We start from the raw sequence: 9,622 nt of genomic DNA on the forward strand, positions 1-9,622 counted from the left end.
CAGCGTCACTGTCAGTCCTAAAAATAACTGAAAGGCAGGCAGCTCGTCCCAGTGACTTGGCAAAAGCTTTTCGCCGCGCTGCCCACTCCATGTTGATCCCAGCGCCCGCTCGGCTACAAACCGTTTTCTTGCTGGAAACGAGGATGCGCCTATATTTCCCTTCTCTGCTTCTGCGGTGAGTGTGTGTTTGGTTTAATTGTTTCATTGTAACAGGATTTTAGACCAGGAAATGTCATGTATTGTTGCTGTCAGTCTACTATGGTGTGTCTCACTAATAATAAGGCAAAAATGCACAGTGATAGAGACATACTTAAACAAAATGTTTTGAGAAACAGTTTTCTCTTTTGAGTTCCAAACTTAAAGCTTTCTCACTTACATTTCCTTTTTATTTTCACCATTTGAACAATGTTCTTTTCTCATTCTTTTCTCTGCACGCGCATATGTTTTCCTCCACTTCCAGGTAAGCTCTAAACTCCCCCTGACCTGACCTTCCCCCTCCAAAAGACGGTTTGGCCCACATTTTGAACTGTCGAAGTTGACCATGATGCACAACGTGGACGACCTGGACTTCTGCCTGCCCTCCCATCCTCAGAGCATTCTGGAGGGCTTGCGTTCGCTCTGCTCCCACCCCAAACTGGTTGACGTGACGCTGAGCGCTGGCGGGCGGGACTTCCCGTGTCACCGCGGCGTGCTGGCCCTCTGCAGCGCCTACTTCCACAGCATGTTCTCGGGTGACTTCGTGGAGAGCATAGGGGCGCGCGTGGAGCTCAGCGACGTTGATCCTGACGTACTCGGCTGCCTGCTGGACTTTGCCTACACCGGCAAGCTGACCATCAACCAGAGCAACGTGGAGGGGCTGATCTGCACGTCCAGCCAGCTGCAGTTCCAGACGGTGAGGACCGCGTGCAGCCGGTACCTCCAGCACCAGATCGACGCCACCAACTGCCTGGGGATCCTGGAGTTCGGGGCGATCCACGGCTGCCCCGAGGTGATGGCCAAAGCGTGGGCCTTCCTGTTGGAGAACTTTGAGGCGGTGCAGCAGGGCGAGGAGTTTCTGCTGTTGGGACAGGCGAGGTTGGTGGCGTGCCTGTCCGACGAAGGGCTACAAATCCGGACCGAGTGCACCCGCGTGGAGGCCATTCTGAAATGGGTCCGGCACAACAGCGAGTCTCGGCTCGACCACCTGCCTGAGCTCCTCGCCATGTCCCGTCTGCCTCTGCTCAGCCTGGACTACCTGGCTGACACCATGCTGAAGGACAGTCTGGTGCAGGCCTCTCCCAGCTGCAGAGAGGCGGTGGAAAAGCTTCACAGAGAGGTCAGTGAGTTCACACCAACATCTTTTTCTTCCTTTGCGCTTAAGTGAAATTTCAACAACAATCGCGGCTTTTGCTTTTTTCTAGAAGATGGATTTGGCTCCAGAATACGCAGACAGACTTGAGTCCCTGAGTCCGCAGCTGAACCTGCAAGAGGTGCTGTTGGTGGTGGGAGGTCGCTCGCTGGATGACTCGGACGACTCTGAGGACGAAGACGAAGAGGACAGAGACCCGAGACTGCTGCACAGGAACTGCGCCTTCTACAACACAAAGACAAGTACAAACATGCTCTCTTTTTGCACGTATCAAAATGTCAACTGTTTGAATTCAGAATGTGTTTCACAACACAAACTTGTTGTGAAATGTCTGTCAGAGTCTTTGAAACGGTTTGGTAGAAGCGGCATAGGCGCCGCGCTGACAAGAAAACAGCTCTGTAGGAATGCGATCTGGATGTGACAAAGTTGGATCATCTTGTCAGCTTCTCGAAGGGGCGTTTTATCACGAGGAGCTGGAAGAAGATATCCACGTCTGTGTTTTTCTCACTGGATGTTAACAAAAGGAGACCTTGTTTTATGTCGAGGCTTGACGGCTCCAGCCACAATGTTGAGGGCGGTGCCAGAAAAGAAACATTTTTTTAAGGCTTCTTCTTTTCTTGACCTAACTTTGACTTACTTTGAGGACATTTATGTATTCTTTTTCCTGGTGTGAATTCTTACTATTTATCTAGTTTCCCTAACCCTCTGAAGAATGTGTGGACATTAACTCCAGTTTCTTTCTTTCTCTCTGCAGAACAGTGGCATGAGCTCCCTAATTTCCCCAACCCTAACAAGTGGGGTTACGCCCTGGTCTCCCTGAACAATGACGTGTACGTCACGGGTGAGTGAGTCGCACGCTACGCAGAAAGTCCAACGGGAAAAATACCAAATAAACCACGATAAAAGCTTGGTGAGATGAACTCACCTCTCTAGCGAGGAATATAAACCCAATGTCAGACCTTTGACAGAGTCTTCTTTGTCTGCCTGACAAGGGGGCTCGCGCGGCTCGAACACCAACACCTGGTCCACCACAGAGACCTGGAAGTACATCACACGAGAGGGGAGGTGGGTTACCGTGGCACCCATGCTCCGGCCTCGCACCAACCACACGTCGGCAACGCTCAACGGCGAGATTTACGTCATTGGAGGTGAGAAAATAAATACAGTCGTTCAGGAGGAGCCTTAGAATCTGCTGTTCGTGTCTCAGTATTTGCTGCGCCGGCACGATTCAACCTCATCCCTCGCTGTACCGGACATTTCCCCCCCCCTCCAGGTACAACGTCGCATCGCGTTGAAGTTGAGCATTACGACCCTTACAACGACACCTGGGCCTTGAGTTGCCCCGCCTTGAAATATGTGACCAACTTCACCGCCACGGCCTGTCATGGGAAGCTCTACGTGATCGGCTCGTGTGCTGTGAAATACAATGCTTTGGCCATGCAGTGTTACAACCCTGTTATAGGTAATGATGCGCGAAGCCAGACCTCAACCAAATCTTTACCAGCATGACACCAATGCAACATTTATATATTTTTTGAACGGGGGTGGCCATTTAAGGTCTGTGTTGATGTAGATCAATTTTTATGTTTACTTGCTGTTTCTAGTTTAATTTGTTCCAACATCAGGCTCTCTTTCCCCACGTGACTGTTCATCATTATTGATTGTTAACCCTTGAACCCATGAAGCAGCAGTTCTGTTTTTCCCACATTAGCAGTTTCATGATTTAATAGTGTCACATTATTGTCTTCTTTATTCTTCTCAATCGTATGTGTGTTTTTTTAACAGATAGCTGGATCAGCATATGTTCCCCCTTCATCCCTAAGTATTTGTCCTCTCCTCGTTCTGTCTGCGTGGATGGAACTATATATCTGATTGCTGACAACACGAAGAAAGTCTTCGCTTATGATCCAGAGGCGAACATGTGGCAGAAGGTGGGCAATTTGTCATAATACAGCAATGCAATCCCTTGTGTCAATGTCAATTTAGCAGGACCATGATAAAAAATAATCATAATTTGATGCTCCTTTCATTTTGCCCTCCCTGCTGACTCTTCCTCTCTCATCAGGTCCAGCTACTCCACATGCTCCATGAGAATGGCGGCCTGGTAACGCTGGATGGGAAGCTGTTTGTCACCGGAGGTCATTGGAAGGGTATGGAGGGGGACTACGGGGTGGAGGTGGAGGTTTACAATCGAGCGGCCAACACCTGGGAGGTGGAGTCTTTCCTCCCGAGACTTTGGTTCTACAGTGGAGCGTCCACCATCTTCCTGGATCCATCCCAGTGGCCCCAGCTTTTCCCCATAGACGCGACATAAAGGGCTCCTGTCCTGGTGGGACGAAACTCAGGGTCCAGGAGCGCGCAGAGACATGTTCTGATCGCAACTATGTTACAATGCGAATGGAAGGTTTATTATGGGATGCCATTGTGCCCTAGAATAGTGTGATACATGATCCTCAGGTCTTCTTGGCTGTTTTTAGAGTCTTGCTTGGCTTCTTAGCTGTTGGTTATTTATACTTTGTACCATGTGTTTTTGTTTGTACTTTTTTGTGTTATTGAATGCTGCTTGTGATCATTAAATCTTTGCAGAGCAAGTATTATGATTATTTATTGCACAACAAAGGTTTGGAACTGGAAATGCTCGAAACACTAATAAAATGTGCATGTAAAAAGTACTGTTCACTTTGTCCTCTAGACACCTGACGATCATTAACCCGTCGGAATCTGCAGTTTGGTTGGTGGCGTCTGTGCTGCCATGGAAACACCAGGGAATCAACGACCCAGCATTCTATTTCTATGGCAACGGCCCGGAAGCGAGCAGTCACCATGGCAACGTGGACCGGGATTAGAATGGCGCAACTTGCCCGCAGACACTCGGAAAGTTTCTTTTGTCAGTGACTTATTTTCCAACTTTAGCCGTTGTTCACTGCGGGCTTTGCTCCCCTTCGTATGGCGCCGTTCCAATGACTGTTGTGATTTTGTAAGAGTCCGCTTCTCTGTCCGTTTTAGCGAGCTAACGTCCCAGCGAGGTTGAAACCTCTGCGGGTTTTAACGTCGCCCGCTAACGTATTAGTGCAAAGTCTGCGTCGCGTCGGCGATGAGTGGTCGGCGGGAGGCAGGTGCGCCTCGCCTGGAGGCCGTGATTCAGGTCGGTACTCGTAGTGACTCGTGTGTTAACAGTGGCCACCAGGCTGTGGGTTCATGTAACGTTACCGCACGACACGTTCACACGTCAAAGTAAAACAAAACAAACAGGCGTAACGCCGGTTAATTAATAATGCTATTTAAATGTGAGTGGAGCTACTTCCGTTTCCGCGTTTTAATGTTGCAATGCTAAAGCTAGCTCACCGGCACACACTCCATATGATTACAAAGTGCCCCAGTAAACATTATTACTTATTTTTGGTTATTTTTATCAAAGTCAAAATGTGCACTATGAAATAGGTCTTAACTCTGTACTTTTAACTGCTGCAATGCATCAAGTGTAGAAATTGTTGAAAAAGAGCGCACACATATTAGCGAATAAAGTACCTGAAGTACTCATGTACTCTCAGGATGAGCCATCAGAATAATGTTTTATGATTGTTTTATAATAATTATAGAAATAATGTAAGCCTGACTTTCTGGTTTATGGACCGATAAGTCGTTTAATCCACCAGACACTAGCACATATAAATAATAACTTTTTCTAGTTGTGGAAAGTAACAAAGTACTCAGTACTACTGTAGTACTGTGATTAGGTATGATGTGTAGGTACATACTATCTTCTTCTATTTCACACTTATGAGTACTTTTCAGATCAGTAAATGTGTTATTTTTCTACTACCAATTTTACCTCTCAGCTATAATTGATATTATGATAAAGATGCTCTTCACCATATAACATATAGTTAAAATGATCTACTGGTCATCCAACTAGATTCATACTCCACATGGTAATCAATTAGAATTGATTACAGTCATTATACAGTAATAAACCACAGAAAATCTCCCTTCAATATAATGGACACAATTACCTTTGAGATAATGTTTATTCTATTGGATGTATTGAGGAGACTGCTGTGCTTGTAGAAGTTGGAGCGGTCTCTGCTTCACTCGGACAGCAGCTCAGGAGAGAGGACTCTGACACTTGGAGGTGATGGACAGGAGTCCGGTGTCGGCCCCGCGCTTGTCTCCACCCGCATCCGCCAGATCATCACTCGCAACCTGGCAGAACCGCCAGCTGGTACGGAAGACTGAATCGGGCTTCAATTCAAGTTGAACACACGCAGCACAGGCAATAAATACCAAATTGGCCCAATGCGGTAAGATTGACACCTCTGTATGCGTGATCTGCTTCCTTAGATGGGAGTTCTGAGATCAGTGAGCTGGAGGGGAGCAGGGCCCCGAGGGAGCAGCTTTCTCCGAGCCGGAGGGATCGGCTGCCAGTCAAACAGGCCAGTCTTGTAGAAAGGGTGAGAGCGACACAGGGCATCGGCATAGGTCACGCTGTGGAACATTATTTACGTTTTTACCAGTCGCTGTGTACCTGAGCTATTGGGGTGGAATGTTTGTTCTGTAATGGCACGGGGAAAAAACTAAGATTTCACAAAAAACAGAGCAAATGGGATGCACAAGTGATGCCATCGGGGTAAGTACAGTACATTTGATACAAATGATCATCTACTTCTTTGTGATTTGAACAACAAAATACAGAAATGTCATCAGTATGAGGTGACACACACCCACCTCATCAAGTCCTATCAGCCCCAAACACCCATTTCCCAAAGCCCAAACGAGCTGTGTCTCCTGGCTGAGGCTGCGTCAGCAGTCATTGTTTTTTAAAGTCAGATGCCAATGCGACTCTTACGGGAGATGGAGTAAGTAATACTGCAGATGGTTAATTTGTGCAGTTTTGTTTGGAGATGAGATCAAGAATGTCAACCACACTGCAGCATTCACTGCGCGCCTTTTGAAATGGAATATGGTTACAGTAAACATCAGTGTACCACCACTCTTTCCAGCAGGGAAAGCCTTTTGGGGCTGAACAAACAAACAGTGGGTGAGGTCGAAACAGCTTTGCATGTAATGTAGTGAAGACGGGAGGGGGAGAGAGGGGGAGGGAGGGGGGTCAGAGTACACAGCTACAGATGGAATTCATGGAACAAACTCTTGTTTAATGTCGTAGGTTTTCTTTAATTTACTGCTGTAGAATTACAGTTGACATATTACAGTAAGTACTGTCTAAGCATCAATTGTGTGTGTGTGTGTGTGTGTGTGTGTGTGTGTGTGTGTGTGTGTGTGTGTGCGTGTCTACGAGCACGCTAGCGTGTGTGTTTGTAAGTGTAAATAAGAGAGGGGAGGGTGGCTCATGAAGGGTTTCCTTGTGGTCTGCTCAGGTAGACTCAGACCCCCTGTGCTCCCAAGGACCGGCGTCTCCCTTCACAGCCCCCCCATGGTTGCCCCTTCATGTCGCGGCTGCTGTTTTGGGGGAAAATTGGGAAGGTCACTGGCCTCCTCCCCTGAGGCTGTCGAAGAAAAAGCTCATTTTTCACGGTGCACAAAGCAGCCATTCGTGATTACACTGCCCTCATTCTGCCGCTTAAATCCAATGAACTCCCACTACCTGCCTTACTCTTGGAACTTATTTTAAAACCGAGGCTATAGATAAAAATTAATTAGCTTGGCATATATATATATATATAGCATATTTATTTGGATCATATTATTGGGTGTTTTTCTCTCAGAGGGCAGAAATGCGAGCTGTTAACGCAGGCCAATGTTTGTACCGGTAGCTTTAGGTTCATTACGAGACTCTTGCTGTGACTCGACTCTTTCAGTGAAAGCTCCTGCCTTCTGCTATTTTCCTCCCGCGGCGCGCTAATCGATGCCCCGCAGACACCGAACTCTGCTGTGTCGGCCTTCTTACCTGCATAAATATCTTCCTCCCTCAACATTCACTGCCAAAGGGATCGTAGCACTCAATATCACTCGGTGTGACCCGTTGAATTCGTCATGGACGTTGTGACGCCCGTATCAGTGTGTCGCGCTCATTGGCCTTTAGTGGAATCTGGAAGAGGGATATAATCTCTCCAACTTTTCAAAGCTCTGCTGACAGAATGTCAGCTGCAGCAGCCCCACCAGCGAATGAAGGATGTGCAAATCAGAAAATGAGGTACAAAAAGATCCCAAATCCCCAGAGGAACACGACTGGACTCTTAAAGCCATCCTCTGGGTCTCTGCTGAGTCTCTGACACTTGAACTGGGATAAACTTGGACCCAGTTTGTGAGTCGGACGGCCTTGGGAGGTTGCAGAATATGTTTGGTGAATTCAGAACCCTCTGTGTTGCTTTTTGGGTCGTACCAGTGTGCATTGTCTTCAGACAGAGACCATCTATACTGTACTGCCTGAATACAGTGTGGCCTTCAGTTGGATGAAGATAAACCCGCTGAATGATTTCTGACACCAGCTGCCGTTTGCCGTGGCCCTCTGCAATGAACACCCTGTTAAACATAGTGGAGCAGATAAAGTCTGTTTTCAGGGATTGTGTTACTGTCCCCTTTTACCCTACTACCCCCCCCCCCCCCACCCTCCTGACCCTCCGACCCTCCTGTCCCGGTTTGTTTTTCTTGCCGGCACAAACCCACTCATTTAGGCTGCAGTTTAAAGGGCCCGCTGCCAAAAAGTCAGGCTCTCCCATGACTATCATGAAATTGTAAAAATGAATTGAGCTCCCAGGAGAGGAAAACCTTGTTGAAAGCACATCCATGAAAGTTCTCCATTAAACCTTTGTGGCGTTTGACATTCGTCCACTCGTGTTACCGGACTTTAAAGTCAAAAAATTAAGCATACTTCTTTCTCTCGTGTCAACAGTTCCTAATCAGATGTGAAGTCTTGAACTGGTTGACTTGTGTGTGTGTGTGTGCGTGTAGGTCTTGCACAGCGCTGTCCTTGCCGGTGGGCTTTGTGTTAAGTACTGCAAGGCCAGCCACATGCTTGTGCGTATGTATTATTAGTTTGGCCGTATTTACACAGACCACTTGTATCCCCGCGTGCCATCACAGCAGCTGTCCCCATTATCATGAGCTCCACTCCGCGGTAAACGCACTCACAGCGCCCCCCCCCCCCCCCCCCCCCCTCCCTCCCCCTCCCCCCTGGCTCCCTTCTCCCTGTTTGTTATCCCACGTTGTGTAATTACGGTCAGCAATGATACATAAACAGCTTTCACAATCAGCTGGGGCTCCTTCCCAGAGTCAGCACTCAGGGGGTAATGTGAGGGGAAGGGGCATGTTGTTGAAGTGGGATAGTACGTTTTTTGGGCAGCTTGGGGGCGATGGACATCCGCTCCAGCTGTGTTTAGGAATCTGACAGATAGCGCACTATTAATTCCCTTTATTAAGCCTCTGAGCCCGGGCCAAGCCAGGGAAAAGGGATCGCAGCTGTAACCCGTCACACGCCGGGCCGCACTGTGCACTCGGGGGCCGGATCTCGCTCTGCGAGATTGGACCGGTGGTGTGGACTAGTTCCTGCGCTGCCTGGAGATGTGTCTCCGTGTAGATGAACATTGCACATTTTTCAATGCAGTAGGAGGGGAGAGAACTTAGTTCAGAAATGTCAATCAAAGACCAAAACATACAAACAAACAAACAGTTGAAGCGTTGGATAAACTGGAGTTATCAGACCTCCTGATGTTGTTGTGTCAGTGAGAGAATATCGTAATCACAACTTGGTAAGCGAAATGAATTGTATTTTGATCTAGCACATGAGCAAGGCAGCAAGTTTTGGCCCAAACAACAAAGCCTCCACAAGGGCCTTGAAAATGATTCTCTTGTTGCTTGTTGGCAGGAGAATCAAAGCAGGATTATCCCTTGATGTTGTTGGAAATATTTATCAAAAGAGACAATGCAGGGAGTGGCAGAAATCATAAATATCAAGAAATATAAAAAGCTAATTCAAAGCACATTTTAAGAGGCTGAAAAGTATTTGACTCTGGAAACACAAGCATGGCTCGAGACGCGGATACTTGAAAGTGCAACAGAAAATAAAAGAGATGGAGGCCGAGCCACCAGATGGAGGATAATACCATGACAAAAGGTGTTTTTCGTCTCGAGCACTATTGCAAAATGGCAGTAGATGACCTCAAAGAGTCGGGCTTTACTTGGATAGGACTCAGCCCCCTTTAGGGGTCCGCGGTGGCTGAGTGATTGTACTCTGAGGCAGATGATCGTAAATAGTAAGGGTGTTCAGCAAGCGCACTGCTGGGCCCCCACTAAGCCCCGTAAGCCCCCGGGTCAGGG

At 47.7% G+C, this 9,622-nt stretch overlaps 2 protein-coding genes across 8 annotated transcripts in view; both read left to right on the forward strand.

Annotated features, from left to right (window-relative positions):
* The first annotated feature begins 13 nt into the window (after nt 1-13).
* klhl30 (kelch-like family member 30) lies at nt 14-4,017 on the forward strand. The gene is made up of 8 exons (XM_040185179.2): nt 14-175; nt 461-1,315; nt 1,401-1,590; nt 2,103-2,189; nt 2,341-2,496; nt 2,622-2,810; nt 3,134-3,279; nt 3,414-4,017. Exons 2-8 carry the CDS (start codon nt 542-544, stop codon nt 3,660-3,662), a joined length of 1,791 nt encoding a protein of 596 aa, XP_040041113.1. The 5' UTR covers nt 14-175; nt 461-541; the 3' UTR covers nt 3,663-4,017.
* Nucleotides 4,018-4,149: 132 nt separating this feature from the next.
* Nucleotides 4,150-9,622, forward strand: part of crocc2 (ciliary rootlet coiled-coil, rootletin family member 2) — a 25,614-nt gene continuing 20,141 nt past the window's right edge. For all 7 annotated transcript variants that reach the window (XM_078107570.1, XM_078107571.1, XM_078107573.1 and 4 more), the window contains exons 1-3: nt 4,150-4,493; nt 5,417-5,570; nt 5,690-5,799. In XM_078107570.1, the coding sequence (XP_077963696.1) occupies nt 4,443-4,493; nt 5,417-5,570; nt 5,690-5,799 (315 nt within the window). In that variant the 5' untranslated portion in view covers nt 4,150-4,442. The remainder of the gene's footprint in view (nt 4,494-5,416; nt 5,571-5,689; nt 5,800-9,622) is intronic.

This window comes from Gasterosteus aculeatus, chromosome 8 (assembly GCF_964276395.1).
Source record: "Gasterosteus aculeatus chromosome 8, fGasAcu3.hap1.1, whole genome shotgun sequence".
Classification (NCBI taxonomy): Eukaryota; Metazoa; Chordata; class Actinopteri; order Perciformes; family Gasterosteidae; genus Gasterosteus; species Gasterosteus aculeatus.